Source organism: Ursus americanus, chromosome 20 (assembly GCF_024610735.1).
Source record: "Ursus americanus isolate L20-20 chromosome 20, mUrsAme1.1.p, whole genome shotgun sequence".
Taxonomy (NCBI): domain Eukaryota; kingdom Metazoa; phylum Chordata; class Mammalia; order Carnivora; family Ursidae; genus Ursus; species Ursus americanus.
In genome coordinates this window covers 30,668,396-30,685,400 of record NC_142146.1, presented here as the reverse complement: position 1 = coordinate 30,685,400, position 17,005 = coordinate 30,668,396, and the positions used below count along the sequence as shown (strand labels likewise).

At 43.5% G+C, this 17,005-nt stretch overlaps 2 protein-coding genes across 5 annotated transcripts in view; both read right to left on the bottom strand.

The window, feature by feature from the left end:
- The window catches only part of BFSP2 (beaded filament structural protein 2), a 58,856-nt gene extending 46,617 nt beyond the window's left edge, over positions 1 to 12,239 (bottom strand). The window contains exon 1 of the mRNA XM_045791945.2: positions 11,736 to 12,239. Coding sequence (XP_045647901.2) covers positions 11,736 to 12,224 — 489 coding nt within the window. The 5' untranslated portion in view covers positions 12,225 to 12,239. The remainder of the gene's footprint in view (positions 1 to 11,735) is intronic.
- A 2,260-nt stretch (positions 12,240 to 14,499) lies between these two features.
- The window catches only part of TMEM108 (transmembrane protein 108), a 673,892-nt gene continuing 671,386 nt past the window's right edge, over positions 14,500 to 17,005 (bottom strand). For all 4 annotated transcript variants that reach the window (XM_087870206.1, XM_045791779.2, XM_087870207.1 and 1 more), the window contains one exon: positions 14,500 to 16,418. In XM_087870206.1, coding sequence (XP_087726332.1) covers positions 16,296 to 16,418 — 123 coding nt within the window. In that variant the 3' untranslated portion in view covers positions 14,500 to 16,295. The remainder of the gene's footprint in view (positions 16,419 to 17,005) is intronic.

Below are 17,005 nucleotides of genomic sequence, written 5' to 3'. Positions count from 1 at the left end.
CACTCTGGCATGGCTTCTGTTGGCCCCAGACCCAGGTCCCTAGCATGAACCTAGCCCCCTTAACATGCTTGTTTGAGAAAGGCCAATGCTGCCAAAAGAATTTCCTGTTCCATTCCAGCTAAAACCTGACAAGAGGCCCCTGACCTCCCTTTTCCTTGGCAGTTATTTTAGGAAACTTGGAATAAATCCCTTATCTGTCCCTTGGAGATATAAATCTACAACCCAGAATCTTTTCTCAAGGACCTGGGAACAATCTGTGAAATGCACACTTCTAGTGAGATATCTTCCTATCTCCCAGCTCGTGTGGGAGGGTCGGATGCTGACTTTGGTGGGCGTCTTCCTCTAATTTGCTCCTGTCATAAAGCTATGAGAAGTGTGTTTCTCCTCTGGATAAGCACCAATTAGCAAACACAGATGGCCTAATCACATAAATCACCCCCTCCCTTAACTTCCTTCAGTTCTTTTCTTTTGGCACACCCAGCATTTAAAAAGCCTTCTGTCTTTTGTTTCAGTGGAGCTGAGCTCAGTCCATACTGAAGTGTCTCTCCCCTACTGCAGTAGTCTGAATAAAATATGTCTTGCCGATCTTAACAAGTGTTCAGTGCAAAATTTCTCTTTGGCAGTTGAGAAATCTGCCCCATGCATAGACTGCTCTGTAGATGGTCAGACTGGATCCTGACTCCGAACCTTTGTCCGTGCCGGATGCAGTCTGAAGTGCCATCTTCTGGCATGTTCTTTGGGTCTCACATTTAGACTCAACCTCCTGGGATACCCTCACTGAGGACCAGTCAATATCCTGCCTCTTCTCTAAACTCCTGCAGCATGGGTGGGTTGAACAACTCATGAATACATGTATGTAAATACAGTCGTTTATGTTACCACTCAATGTCTGTAGCTTCTCATTTATTCAATTCCACAAACTTAATTGGGTATTGATTATGCATGTAGCAATTTACACATATTATTTCATCCATATACCCATATACCCATCACCCAGCTCCAATGGTTACAAATGCATGGCCTGTTTTGTTTCACCTATATCCCCTCACATTTCTACTCTGCCTTGGATTATTTTGAACAAATCCCAAATACCATTATTTCGTCTTCAGATATTTCAGTATGCATTATTAAATTATAAAGATCTGTAAATAACTTTTGGGGCACTTGGGTGGCTCAGTTGGTTAGGCGTCAAGACTCTTGATTTCAGCTCAGGTCATGATTCCAGAGTTCTGGGATCAAGCCTGTGTCAGGCTCCCTGCTCAGCAGAGAGTCTGCTTCTCCATTTGCCTCTCCTCCCACTTGTGCTCCTGCTCTCTCTCTCTCTGTCTCCCTCTCAAATAAATAAATACACCTTTTGGTGAAAAATAAATAAATAAATCTTTAACAAAAAAATAACTTTCAAAAATCTAAAAATAACATCTAAACATTAATAACAATTCCTCAAATACCCAGTTTATTTTTCCTCAGTTGTCTATTTTTTACAGTTTGCTTGAATAGTGGCTCAAATAATGTCCATTTCAGTGGGTTGATATGTCAGTTTAATCTCTTTTAATTTATAGGTTTCCCCCTCATCTCCCGATTTGTCCCTTGAAATGTTTGCTTGTTGAAACAATTGGGTATTTAGTTCTATCTTTTTCCACAGTCTGGGTTTTGCTGATTCCAACCCAGTGGCATTATTTCACATGTTCGTCTGACCTCTGTATTTTCTGTGAATTGGTAGTTTTATTTTGAGGCTCAATCACATTCAGTTTTCTTTTTCTTTTTTCTTTTCTGGCAAGACTATGTCATAGGTGATGTTGTGTACTCCACCAGGAAGTACACGTCTGCTGGTCTTTTTTGATATTAGTAGCCATTTGATGTTTGTTATTGCCTAGATCCATTATTTTATGATAGTTGCAAAGTGGTGATATTTGAGTTCTATTTTAATAATTAATATTAGTTATAAATATAAATAACATAGTTAATAGTTACATTATTTGTTTTTTGGTGTAGTATTTCTATAAAAGGATAATTCCTCCCTTCAGTTCTTCTTTTAAAAAAATGATGATGGATTCTCAGTTCTTATAGGAAAGGCAGGAAAAATTCGTAATTCCTTCTCATTATTTAACAGTTTCAAAATAATGAGTTGGTTCTCCAGCAGACTCTGAGGCAACTAATAAATGGACCTTTTGGTATTATACTGAACTCATTGATTTAAACATATTTAATGTGTTTCAATCCATCGCAGTTAATATTCTTTTTTTTTCTTTTAGTAGTTAATATTCTTATTGATATGTAGCCATCTTTGATTAGTGGGAGCTTATTCAAATTGGCTCCTAAGTCTTTTGACATGATGCTAGCAGTTCTTTGTAGCTTCCTTGGTTTTGGTATGATGAGATGTTTCAGATTCATCTCTTATGCTTCCTTCTCCCAAACCTAGATTCAGCCATATCTCTATAAGGAGCCTCAGTTCTAATGAAAGACGGTAGTTAGTGACAAAGACCTGAGGCTAAAACTGCTCATTGCTACGGGTTGGCAATTGTTGCTAGTTCTTCTCACTGGCTGGAGCTAGAAAATGGGTATACATTTATTTTAGGGTCACATACTCCATGATTTTATACTGATAATTCCAATTCAAATTCAGGATTAGAGAATTGTCACTAAACTTAATCTGCCTTACAAGTGCATCTCCCTTTACCCATACTAAAAGTCCCAATTCTCAATGACACTCAACAAATTACTCTTTTGCATTATCCCACAGTACACACATGCCCACACCAGTGTTAGAATAATACGAACAATGCCACCAACAATATAATTACCGAAAGTGACTTAGGATTCTTTTTTCAGTACTCTTTTGTATCCTACTAGAGATGTACAAATTACTGTTGTTTAAAAGTCACTTTTATAATTCTGTAAAATACTTCCATGGTTCCAAAGTCATCTCCTCATAATAAGATAAATTGAAAGAATTCTAGTGTCTATTCCTTTCCCCTCTACCCTACTTCCTCCCTTCTCCTGTAAGTGATCATTTAAAAACATTTGTAGTTGGTTTTTCCAGTTAAAAGTGAATATGTATGTATACATTCATATACCTTCCTCTTTTTCAGATAAATGGTAGAATGAAATACACACTCTCCCCACGTTGCATTTTAGCTCAACAGTATATCCTGGAGATCATCACTCCATAATACTTACAGAGCCCTTCCTCATTCCTTTTGTGGATGTAGCATTGCTTATTCAGCTAGTCCCCTATTGCTAGGTTTTTGGGTTGTTTCCAGTCTTTTGCCATTATAGATATGATTGAAATGAACAGCCTTATGCATACTTCTTGTTTGTGTTTTTGACAGTGTGTCATCAGGAGAGATTCCTAGACATGGGATTGCTGGATTAAATTACATGTATATAAATGCATATACAGTTTATTTAGATATTGCCAAGTTCTTCTCCATAGACACTGTAAAATTTGTCCCCCCATCAGCACTGTGGAATTGGCTGTCTCCCTAGCACTTCACCAATAAAACAGATTGATATACTTTTGGAGTTTTGCCAATCTGATAAGTGAAAATGGTACCTCAGGTAGGTTTTTGTTTTGTTTTGTTCATATTTCTCTTACAATGAGTGAAGTTGAACATCTTTTTATGTAGGTAAGAGCCATTTTCATTTATTTTTATGTTGATTCCCCGTTTATATCTCCAGCCTACTTAACAGTAAAGCACGTTTTTGGCTTTTATTTTAAAACTGCAAATTCTAAATGCTGTTTATAGTTTGTCATTTATCTTTTAGTTTTGCTTGTGGTGTTATTTTGTGATGCAAAATTTAAAAATTTTTGATAATCAAATTTATTGATATTTCCTTAATTGCTTTTAGATTTTGAATTATAGCAAGGAAAACTTCTTTCACACTCAAGTTATACAGGAATTCCTCATGCATTCTACTTGTATGGTTTCCTTCTTTACACTTAAATCTAGGATACATTTGGAATTGATTTAAGGTACAGTGAAGGATGGATCCAGTTTTATTTTCCTTATGATTATCCAGTTGTCTGAATACCATTTATTAAAAAGTCCATCCTTTCCTCCATTGGTTTCAAATGCTGCATTTATCAATGCTAAGTTTCTATATGGGGCAGGGCTTACTTTTAAATTTTATATTTTGTTTCCTTGGTCTTCCCATCTTTTATGTGCAAACATGAAACTGCTTTCTGCGTGAGACTCTCTAGTATGTTGCAATGTCTGGGAGAGATGACCTTTCCCTCCTTGCTCTCCTCTGTCAGTTATTCTTTTCAGCTATTCTTGCTTTTTTGTTTTTACAAATAAAAATTTATAATAAACCCATCTAGTTCTAAAAAACACTATGATATTTTAAAAATTAGGATTGCATTAAATTTATAAATTAGGGAGAACTGATATTTTTCTTGAGTCTATATTCAAGCACATGGTATTTCTTTACATTTGTCCTTTCAAGACAATTTTATTATTGTTTCATGTACATTTTGGACATTTCTTAAGTTTACTTAAAGATATTTTATTTTTTGCTATCATAAAGGAGATGGGTAGCCATTTACATATTAAATGAATATATGTATATGTGTGTGCATATATATATATATATTTAGCATATGTCTTTAATGTTATTTTATAACCTGCTACTTTACTAAATTATCTTATTGTATGTTGTACAGTTTTCACACGGATCCTTTTGGGCTTTCCAGAAAGCCCAACATTTTCCCTTTTTCCTCTTCGATCCTTATACCTCCAATTGCTTTATCTTGTCTGGCGTTAACTACTACCTCTGACCAATGTTACATAACAGTAGAGATAGTGGGCATACTTATTTTGTTCTTCATTTCTACAGGAAGTCCTCTAGTATGTCTTTCTTAGCTATTTTATCATGTCAAGAAAGTCTCCAAACATCCTTATTATTCAGGTAAGAAATCAAGATGTAGCAAGATCAGCAAAGAATTTTCTGGGTCCAAGTGTGACCCACGGACTTTCTTGCTTCAGAATCCTGTCTTTGTAGCACATTCCCTATTTTTCATTACCGGGATTCCCCTGTCCTCTACTCTTCAACGTGGCCCTCACATTTTAAGAGATCTTAAGAGATTGGAGAGTGGCCCCCAGTGACAGCATTTATTCTCTCCCCTGTCTTCTGTAACAGACATACTCTACTGTGTTTCTGCACAGATATACTCTACTTAGCAAAGCAAGACCCTGCCCCCCTCCTTCCAGGAAATGAGAAACTACTCTTCTTAGAAAGCAGTTTTGTGACCACCGATATTACTGGACCAAGACCCTTGGGAGCAGCTTCATGCCTCCTTCCCTTCCCCTGCTCCATCAAAAGATTTCTTCCAATTTCATATGTCACTCTCCCTGAGAGGAATTCTCCTGAATACATTTTTTTCTCTGTATAGTTCCATTTCTAATGATACTTTAGTGTCCCTTATAACTTGGCTAACAAAGTAACTACCTTACTGAACTGCTCTGACCAAATGAAGTGCATGTACAGTATTAAGAAATAGATGGGGTGGTTTATCTTTGATAAATGTATTCAGGCTGTTGCAGATACTCCAATAGCTCATGGTTCTATTTCTTTCCCCTTTCAGGGACACCAGGTTGTGAATCATGAACAACGATCCTGTTGCCTTCTTATTCAGGGCTGGTGCGGGGATAGAATTGGGGGGGGGGGATTAGTTCTTGATTCTTTTTCCTTTTTTTTTTTTTTTTTAAACCTGCTAGGACTACAGGCTCTGTAGGTGAGAGAGCTGGCCCTCACCTGGATTGCCTGAGTTTCTAGCAGTTTCCCCAAATAGGCTGATCCCCAGAGTCTGGGCTCTCTCTGCAAGGGACAGAAAGAGGAACTGTGAACAGCAAGAAACATTTTCAAATCAGGTCCTTTTAAATTCTAATTCTCTTGCCTTTTAATAATTTTGATTTCCCTTTCCTCCAGCTAACAACCTCTGCTGTCTGAGGTGTAAGCTTCTGTTTTCTCCCATGGAGACCAATAATTTCAGTGGAATCGAAGCCTCCACGTTCCCCTTTCTGTCCCAGGCAGCATATCTCTGGCCTTGGCCTTGGCCTTGGCTTACTCCTTGTGCTTTGAGACTCCACGTCCCTGGCTGCACCTCCTCTGTCCCCACTCTCCTTTTATCTGCAGCTCCAAGGCGGGGAGCTGCCTAATTCCAAGCTTGTGTTTGACCTATTTGAAGATGAAAGGGTCTGACGTTGCCGCCGGAGCTTACTATGAACACCATTCACTTGGCAAGAAAGGTCAGGAGCATTCGGTAAAGCAGGAAAGGGAAAGAACCACTTTCTGCCCAAGCAATGGGCAGGGGCTATGCCCCCCTTGGCCTCCATTGCCATCACCTGGGAGTTTTCCTGTCTGTTTTTACTGCTTAGCATGAGTGTCTGAGAGCTTCTAACACAACTGAGGAGTAGGGAGAAGTTTGGAAGTGAAAAGGAACTTCATATACACTAGCTACATGATTTGTGGGTCCCGGTGCAAAATGAAAATGTGGAGCTCCTTGTTCAAAAGACAGGGGGAAAAGTGCTTTGAAATGTGGTAAAATATAAATAAATAAATAAATAAAGTATGAAGCTTTTGGTTTTTCTCTTGATTTGTCATGGTAATTTTTGCTATTTAATCTTGCACATCCTCAGACACAAGGATACTCAAGGGAGGATATGCAAACTCTCCTAGGCCCCCCAGGGGCCCTACCTCGCTATTTGGGGCACTGTGTGGCCCACCAAATGCTGGGTGACCCTTCCTGTGAGTGACTGCACTGACATGCTTTGTTCCGGTGAGTTGCGGGGAGGAGAGGAATGAAGCCAGGCATTTCCCTTTCCCACTGACTGGCCACTCCAACCCACGGAGGATAGGTAATCCTAAGAGTATTGAACCTCAGTGCCACTCTGTAGGTACCTGGGTCAAAGGTAGATAAAAGGCTTGCCCTTCCCTTCCAGTTGCTGACAAGTGCACTGTGGTGCTGCCAGCCGTGGGTCCATGCCCCACCCCAAGAAGCAAACCTCACCCGGGGTCGGTGACCAGGCCCTTGCTGGAGGTGGGGGTGGGTGGGTGGAGATGAAGAGGAGCTTGGGGTTCCTGGGATCGTGGGACTGGGCAGCAGAGAGCTTTGGATTTCTGGAGCCCAGAAACTCTTAGCACGGCATGGCTGCCTCTAAAGCCCATGTGAGGGGAAGGCAGCCCTTTCTGAAATAAATGAATTGCTGGTAGTCTGTTCTCTAGGTCTAGGTTAGGGGCCCTGGAGCAGGTGGGACCATCCTGCAGTTCTATGGGAACTGGCTGGTTGGTGGGTCTAGGGCTCCATGACAAAGTACCCAGGAAGGCAGTGGGGCCCCCATTCCCCAGTGGGAAAGGTTTTGTTTCTGAGTAGCCAGAAGTTGGGCCTGCCATTTGGGGACAGATAGGGTTTGGGAGGGAGCTATCATCTCCTGGCTGTTGGATGAGGAGGATTCTATTAGGGGTGAAGAGAGGAAGAAAGGGTCCAGCTAAGGCCCTGAAGGGGGTCATGGCCTCCAGAGGCAAGTCCCTTGGCCAGAGACCTGGCCCCTAGAGGACTGGCACTCACTCAGGATGGCCTGCAGCATGTGTATAGTACTTCACAGTTCCTATGCTCCCCCCACCAACTTTTTAGAGAAAGAGAGAGCAAGCACGTGTGAATGGGGGGGGGGGGCGGGGGGGCGGGTAAAGGGAGAGGGAGAATCTTAAATAGGTTCCATGCCCAGTATGGAGCCCAAAGCGGGTCTTGATCTCACGACCCTGAGATCATGACCTGAACTGAAATCAAGAGTCAGATGCTTAACCGACTGAGCCACCCAGGTGCCCTTCTCCAATGCTCCTTTTTGCATCTTATTTCATTTCATGCTCACAGTGACCCTGGGAGGTGCTCATCCATCCATTTTATAGATGGGGAAAGGGAGACATAGAGCAGAGGACTGGCTGGTCCAAGTAAGTGGCAGAGCCAGGATATGAAGCAGGAGCCTGATTCACTGTTGAGTATCAGTCATGTACATGGCTTTAGGTATCTGCAATGCCATGAGTAAAGAAAGTCTTCTAAGCTTTTAACCACTGATTTTACTGGGTACATTACATTCAGTTAACCCCCTTAACAGTCTGCTCAGTAGATGAAGTGATCTCCAAATGGCAAATGTGGAGAAAAGTTGAGAGAACTAACTGACCTGAAGTCACCCAGCTAGTAAGTGGCAAAGCCAACATCTAAATGTAAGTTCACCCGACTCCCAGGTGAACTTCTAGTTTATACCCTTTGTACTCTTCTCACTGTTAGGGAGATCTGGTCTTTCCTAAGTGGGCCTAGAGTGTAAGGGCATAGACAGGCAAGTGACCAGAGGACAGCATGGTAACCACCACCATGGATGTGTGTACAGGCTGTCATGAGACACAGAAGGCACAGGGGAAGCCTTGCAGAGGAGCAGGCTGAGGACATGTGGTGTGTGCAGGGCCTCCCAAGTGGGTAGTGTGGCTAGGACTTAGAGGTGGTTTTATTAAGGCCTTGTAGTCTGAGCCCAGAGTCATATGTTGTGTCCTGTCAGTGATGAGGAGCCCAGACAGGTATTGGGCAGGGACATCATGTAGTCAGATCCCACATGTCCAAAAGATCACACTGCTGACTGGGTGGAGAATACTAAGAAGGAGAGCAGGCATCAGCAAAGCCACCTTAAAGCTTTTTGGTGAAGCTGGGAGGGGTGGATAGTGTGGGTCAGTTTTGTAACTACAACAAAGGAAAATTAATGTGCATTTCTCAAATAGGTAGAATTGTTTTTGGCTCTTTTTGGTGGAACAGAGCTTAATATGGCCGGAAGGTGAAGCTGTATGATACAGAAATAACTCCATTTTACAGGTCAGTCTAACTGTATCCTCAAGTCCATGCCTTGAAACAAAAGCAGAAAAAGAGAACTCTGTATTCGTATGAACCATCTGACTTATGGTCAGTGACAAGGAAAATGACTCTCAATTGGGACTCTGACCATCAGTGGCAGGCTTGAATGTCTTGCTGTCCAGCCTTGCCTCTGGCAGCAGTGTGTCTGTGCTGTTGTCATGGTGCAGTTTTTGAATCTGTAGTCTACCTGCCCGCAGGAACCACGCAACTTAGATATCTACTGATTTGTTAGAATAGCTGTGGCATTATACTCATTTTACAGATAAGGACACTGAGGCTAAGAGAAGTTGGGCAAGGTGCCCAATCCCCTGTAGCTAGCTGGAGCCAGACCATGTCAGTATCTGTTGAATATGGACTAAGTTTTGTGTCCATACTTTCTTTTTTTTTTTTTTTTAAGATTTTATTTATTTATGTGACAGAGAGACAGCCAGTGAGAGAGGGAACACAGCAGGGGGAGTGGGAGAGGAAGAAGCAGGCTCCCAGCGGAGGAGCCCGATGTGGGACTCAATCCCGGAAAGCCGGGATCACGCCCTGAGCCGAAGGCAGACGCTTACCGACTGCGCTACCCAGGCGCCCCTGTGTCCATACTTTCTGACTTAGAAATTGGGGTGCCTGACTTCTCGTGAAAAGTGTGCATGGCATTTTAATGCAAGAAATTGTCCTGCAGATGCTGAAATATTGGAATACCTAGGGATGGTCTGCTGGCTTATAGGACACAAATATTTGGAATCAGGACCGCTGGGAGAATCCGGGAGGGATGGCTGTCTTAGATTTGACAGCTTTAAGCCCCAGGCTGCTCTAAAATGGCTCTCCCTCCCAGTCCAGATGGATGTAAGCAGAACAAACAGCTCCAGAGGAAAGCCAAGAGGACAGTGTTGTACATCACATGTCCTGAGCTGACGGTCAGCCACTGATTGATGATGAAGGAGAAGCGTTCTAGGATGAAATGGGAGGCAGGAGGGGAAACGGGGAGCCTCTGAGTATGCCTGCACTGCGTTACCCAGCCACACACAAATGGAAGTTTGTGATCTCTGCTTGGGGAGTGCATGCTGGGCCTTAGGGTACAAGGGGTCCAAGCTGGCAGTTCCTGACAGCACTGGAGGCTGATGTAGCTCAGAGGGATCCCAAGGCCAGCATTTGTCAGGTGGAGGTGGGGGAGGGAAGGGAGGGGAGAAGCCAGCTACCCGCAGAGAACTGATGAGACGTGCAATGCTGGCTGGAGTAGTGGTGGTGGTACCTGCAGGCCAGACATGACAGATGAGCTCAGCCCTCTGCAGAAATCACCCTGGAAAGCATATCCTGACCAAGCAAGGGAGAAAGATGAAACCTCTGTGTCCTGCCCTGTCCAATAAGATAGCACTGGCCACATGTGGCTAATGAAATGAAATAAAATAAAAATAAAGATAAAAATTCAAATTCAATTCCTCAGTCTTATTAGCCACATTTCACGTGCTCAATAGTCATATGTGGCTGGTGGCTACCAGACAGGACGGTATGGATATAGGACATTTCAATCACTGCAGAAAGTTCTATTGCAGTGTAAACTATTTCACTAATATTTTAAATATTATCTGTTGAAATAACATTTAAAATATACTGACTTAAGTAAGATATGCTAATATGAACTTCACCTGTTTCTTTTTACCTTTTTTACTGTGGGTAATAGAAACCTGTCAATTACCATGTGGCTCATATTTCTATTGGACGTTACTGCAGCAGATGGATATAGGAACACACCGCCATTTATCCTTGTTTTTTTTTTTTTAAAGATTTTATTTATTTATGTGACAGAGAGACAGCCAGCGAGAGAGGGAACACAGCAGGCGAGTGAGAGAGGAAGAAGCAGGCTCCCAGCAGGGGAGCCCGATGTGGGACTCAATCCCGGAACGCCGGGATCACGCCCTGAGCCGAAGGCAGATGCTTTAACAACTGCACTACCCAGGCGCCCCTATCCTTGTTTTTTTTTTTTTTTTTTTTTTTTTTTTATTAATAATGATTTTTTATTATATTATGTTAGTCACCATACAGTACATCCCCGGTTTTCGATGTAAGGCTCGATGATTCATTAGTTGTGTATAACACCCAGTGCACCATGCAATATGTGCCCTCCTTACTACCCATCACCGGTCTATCCCATTCCCCCACCCCCCTCCCCTCTGTAGCCCTCAGTTTGTTTCTCATAGTCCATAGTCTCTCATGTTTCATTCCCCCTTCTGATTACCCCCCCTTTCTTTATCTCTTTCTTCCCCTACTGATCATTCTAGTTCTTATGTTCCATAGATGAGAGAAATCATATGATAGTTGTCTCCTATCCTTGTTTTTGATGCCACATCCATTCGATGGTGTTCCATTTGATGATGGCTGTAAAAACCCTTTCTTAATACAAAGGTTACAGAGCCAGCCCAGGGTAATGGGACAAATGCAAGCTTTGGAACTGGAACAATTCAGGCTCAAAGCTCAGCATCCCTACAGGCTGCATGATCTTGGACAAATTACATAATTCCTTTGTGCCTCCGTTTTCTCCTCTGAAAAATGCAATCAGTGAATAAGCCCCTGCATAGCATTGCTTTGAACATAGGAGATGGTGCATGTACAGGGATTATTGTGGGCCTGGCCCCTAGTCTACCTCAGTAAATGGTAGCTGTCATTACTGTTTTCATTGTCATTAGTATTTTTTAGCAGGAAAGAATGAGAGGTTATGGTCTGTTTCTTTGGTCTCAGACCATTCACTCCCCTGTCCCGCCTCAGCATTCTTGCTGTTTGATAATGACCCCTCAGCAGCTGTCAGCACCCTCTCCTGGCCCTATGCAAAACCCTTGGGCATGGCCCAGGCACTCACCTGCTGGCAGCTGCTAGCCCAGGAGGCCCTGAGGGCACCCCATCTTTCCGAGCGTGTGGCCTTGCTCTCCAGGTGCATCCGCAGTTGTGCCTCCAGCTCCTGGCTGATGTTCTCGAGGGCATGAACCTTGGCCATGTATTCCACCAGGCAACCCCCCAGGTCTTCAACGGTACTGAGGTTCCTCTCCAGACCTGGAGCTGGTGCTGTGGCCAGACCTGAGCTCCGCAGGCCCTGCAGGAAAACACTGCTGATGCCCAGGGCCCGGCGTGTCACTCGGGTGCCCAGGCCACTTGTGTACCCACTGGGCGCCATCCCTACATAGACTCTGGGGGCTCGGATGAGACCACCCATGGGATTGGTCCTGGAGGCTGGGGGGCTATCCAGGGAGGACGATGACCATGTTCCCCCAAAGGATGCCCTATGCCTCTGGAGGGGCATGCTGGAGCTGGCCCCGGTGGGCATGTCCACCACCACCCGCCTTGTGCTCATCTCCCTTTCTGCCTCTTCTCTGCCTAGTGGGTTTACAGAGCCTAGTGGCTTTACAGAGCCTAGTGGCTTTTGGTTTCCAGTCCCAGTGTCCCTGTGGCCCGGCTGTGGGCCTCTCTGGAAGCTCCCCTATTCCCAGGGCTGCTTTGTCTGCTGTTTTCCATGAGCTTCCACCATTCACCAAGCTGAAAGAGAAACGGTCCCTGCCCAGGGCTGCGTGCAGAAAGGCACTCATGCATTCTCTGCAAGGTCATGTGTCTGACTTCCCAGATTTTTCCGCTGGTGGTGGGGGAGGCTGGATCAGCGCAGGCTGTGGAGGTGGCTCATCTGGGTCTGTGTATTTTACTACCTAAGAGAGGGCAAAGAAGGCATTAAGCAGCCCCATTTCACAGATGAATGAACTGAGGCTTAGAGACCTCAAATCACAAGTGTAGTGAGTGGCTGACCCAGAACCGAATCCACGTGCTCCAGGGCTGATTTCAGAGCTTTCTACATCCTTATGTATGCTGTGTATGTGAATGTGCACGCATGTCCACACAGGTAACAGACGATGTTAATGGATGTGAACCCCCCATGGTAGGAGGCAGCCCCATGAACTCAAGAGAAACAAATGAAGCCTGTTGCTTCCCTCACCCTCCCTCAGTCCTGGCAGCTGCTTCAGGTCCTTCTGTGGCATTTTTCTTACCTCAAACACTGCTGTTATCAGCTGCTTGACCTTGGCCATGTTGCTCCACTTCTCTGGACCTTAATTCCCATACACTGGCCTGAGCTTTCTCTAATGCACTAGATAAGGGATCCTGGGCCAATTCAGGTCCCACACATGTTGGGCACCTATTATGCTGTAGCTGTTCCGTATACTTCTGTTTCTTCATTTGCCAGAAAACTAATAAATAAGAACAAAGAGACGGTTTTTCAGTAAGCTCTTTAAGGGTGCTTCAAGTTAGGATTTGATGTCACCCCCTGGGTTTTAATTCCTACTGTCAGCATTTACTAAGGCATGTTGTTATGGTCACATCTCGAATATTTTTCCAGGTCTAGAAAAAATTCTTCTGTGATAACAAAATGGACCTAAAACCCACTGCACTTAAGTTTTACACTACAGAAACCAAGTAGCCAAAACCCAGAGCTGGATATTTATCCCAAATCCTGCAACATGGGAACATACCTCAAGCGAAAGAAGGGGAAAGGAGTCAACTTCTAGTACATATTGAATCCATCTTAGTGTTGTATATAGTTCCCATACTTTATTTCATTGAATTCTCAATTCAACCTTAGGAGGTAGATAGACGGTTGACATGAACTACTATTTGAGCTGCACACTGCACAACTTCAGAAATATCATCACATGTCAAATGATGGGTTATTAACTCCTTATGTGATGAGGACCCTGAAAGCTCCTATGACTTGTCCAAGGTCCCCTGTCCAGAAAGTAGCAGAGCTGAGATGAGAAGGACTCTTCTGACTCATAGTCCAGTGACTTATCTAACACCCCCTCTGTCTCCCAACACCTAGAGACCTAGGGTACTATCCAAAGTCACACAAGCAGAGTTCAAAACTACGATTACCTACTAGAATATTCTATGTGCTCTTCCTTGCTGATTAAGATACCACAACTTCTTTTCCCCCTTCTACTTTGTCTATTTGAGATGACACAAAAGATACTTTATAAATATCAATGTTGGTTATATGATTAACAGATTAAGGAAATAACTTGATCAAGTAAAAGCTGACAGTGTCCCTTATTTATTTAGACGTCCACCTCTGGTACACCCTGTAGGGCCCATGGCACCCACCAGACTGTTATAATAACATACTCCTAACACTGGGTCTCGAGGAGCTGTAGGAATTCCAGGGTGTATCATCCAAGGCTAAATGAAGGGTTCAAGATATCAAGTTGTTTGCACAGGTGTCATGTTTACAAACTGTTATTCTCTACAGAATGATAACTCTCAGTGGCCAGGTTAACTCCACCTTTCTCTGACCCAAAGATATGTACAGCAAAACCCCCAGCCCCGGGGAGGAAGAGGAGAGAGAAGGGATGTACCCAGCAAACATCAATGTTTCCAAAGACCTAAAGACAGATGATTCTCTTGCATGTTCTAAAGGATTTGTATAATCAAATGATGGATTGCTAATCCTATTAGGTCATTACGCTAATAAAACCCAACTTACTGTTAAAATAGATTTAAAAATACAGATGAACATTAAGCAGTGTTGGTCCTTAAGGAAGACTTAAACGTTATTTTAAAATGAAAAGAATGCAAAATGTATTAGCAACTTAATCCTCTGGCTAATAAAATAAGTTTATTTATATATACATGGTAGTTGAATTCTGTGGATAAGGAAAAATAGATCATACATCCACACACACACATATATATATATAACATATGTATCTTTGATTACATATATTATATATAATTTTACTTTACAGATTTCTTTATATACGCACACACATTGCTATAGTAAATGCAATAGCTGACAGAAATATAAGGTTAAAAGGTCAGACAGAAGCACACTGGCAAATGAATCTCAGAGCAACATTTAACCTGGTTCCTTGTGGGTTGAAGAGTCTTTAAAGATTTAGAGACAACCACCAAACTCATGTTAAGTAGATCCATATAACATTGAGAACACACATTTTCGAAGGCCATCTTTTTTTTTTTTTATAAAGGAAATGTAGGAAGAAAGGAAAAAGTTATGATAAAAAGACCACAGTAACAACACGAACATATGAATCAACATTCAAGTCAATTCCCAATCTGACTATAAGAACATCTATATTCAAAATATACTATCAAACTAATTTTCTTTTAAAGAGAGAGTCAAAGCAGTTCTCTTCTCTCCCCACCACTATCTATTAGGAAAAAAAGTAAGAAGCAGCCACCTGTGGAAGCCCCTGGTGCGTCTGTGGGTCTGACCCCTCCTGAGTGTGGGCTGGGGGAGGCAGCTGGCCGGCCACCAGAGAAGGCAGCCGTGCAGGGGAGACTGGGAAATGAGCGCTGGGTGGCAAGCCCATCTGCGGACCGACAAGCAGGTGTGCAGCGCCAAGGAGGGATATAATGATGTCTTCTCCCAAGCAATCCACTTTGGCAATCTTGTTTTTGTAAGATTGCAGGAGGGTTTAGAGAAGTACAGCTCCACACTTCAAGGCTTCTTACATAAGCATGTTCCTCAGAGGCACAGTGCAATGCCTTTTGAGTAAACAAAGCTGAACCCCAATAAACATTTGAGCCTTGAAGAAGGCAAGCATTCCCAAGCTCCAGGGTTAGGATCCACATCTAAACCATCTCCAGAGAAAGGCACAAGTTTGAAAGCAGATGTGGGTGTTGGAGAGGATGCAGGAATGTGCTTAAGGAAGGGCCTTTTTTGTCCGCCAGGGCAAGGCAGTCCTGTTGTCAGCACAGTGGAATCTCCCTGTTGTGCGATGTTAGGGGGATGTGGCCTTGGGATGCCTGATGTCCTCCACAAACTCCTGATGGCTGCGTGCTCCTGCCTGCTGTCCTGAGCTCAGATGGAATTAGCCTTGACAGCCAATGGTGCCACTGTGCGGGTGCAGGATACTCATCCACGGGGCTGATGAGATGGTCCCTCTTCCTGCTCTGCGTGTGAGTCTGCTGCTTCTCCCTAGGCGGCCCAGTTGCCTTCACTGCTGTGCATAAGGAGGGGGAGGAAATGGGGTCCCACTCATTCAAGAAGAACCAGAACTTTAAGAAGCGCTCAAAGGGCCGTGCTCTTGACCATTTTAACATTTCACTTCTATGGGTCTATCTCTTCCCTCACCTGCCTGGGGCTGCTGGAACCCCCAAATGCTCAAGGACAGTTATTAAGAGAAGCAATCAATGCAACTGCTTTGCTTAGAAATACCTTTATTTTATAAAGCCACAGATCATTCTGTAAAGTTTTTTTTTAAACCACACTTATAAAAAAGATGTTGACAATTCTTAGGAAAAAAAAGCTGAAAATGTTTCTTATTAAGTCAGGGTTACACAAAGATTATATTTATAATATATATGTGTATATTTATAATTTAGAGACGAAAGGTAGGGAACAGCAAAGCAAGGGCTGCTGCGGTTAGATCTCCGATACTTGATCATTTCCCACAAACAGTGTTTCTTGGCAGAAGGGGTTGACAAGGACCATCCCAGTGTCTCTATAGTCACCATTGGCTGGGGATCGGGGCTCCGAGAGCTGGTCCTAGGAGGAGAGAGGGAGGAGATGTATGTACTTGGAGCGTTCAGGTGGTGGCCATTCATAAAGAAACACACACACGAGGACATCCATTTCCACATGGGATTGCTCGGTAAACATTTTCATCGTCCTCACTGCCAATGCTGAAGTGCAAAGCCCTCTCTGCTCTTCTTTCAGATTTTTATAGCAGCTTCTTGAAAAGATTTCCTGCTCCCTGAATGAATCCCAGCTCTGGTTGCCAGAGATTGCATTGCTCTCCATGTAGAAGTCTGAGAGGGCTTGCCGCACGCAACACACAGCACATGGCTCACTGCCCTCATGGGCAAAACTGGGTCTATGTGGGCCCCAGACTCTCCTTCCTGCCTCTTTCTCACAGATCTCTGGGAGACATGGTGGTTTTTCCTCCCTGTACGTTCACACCCTATACTTCTCACCTCTTTCCTCTCCTACCACCTCCCTGTCTCTGAGCCTTCAAGGGCTCATTCTTCCCCCTCCTGAATCCTCCCAGAGCCTGGTCAGAATCATTCCCCCACTTCTTGTAGCACTAGATGTGCTGAGGCGAACGGATATGAATCTCTATGTGATAGTAGGTG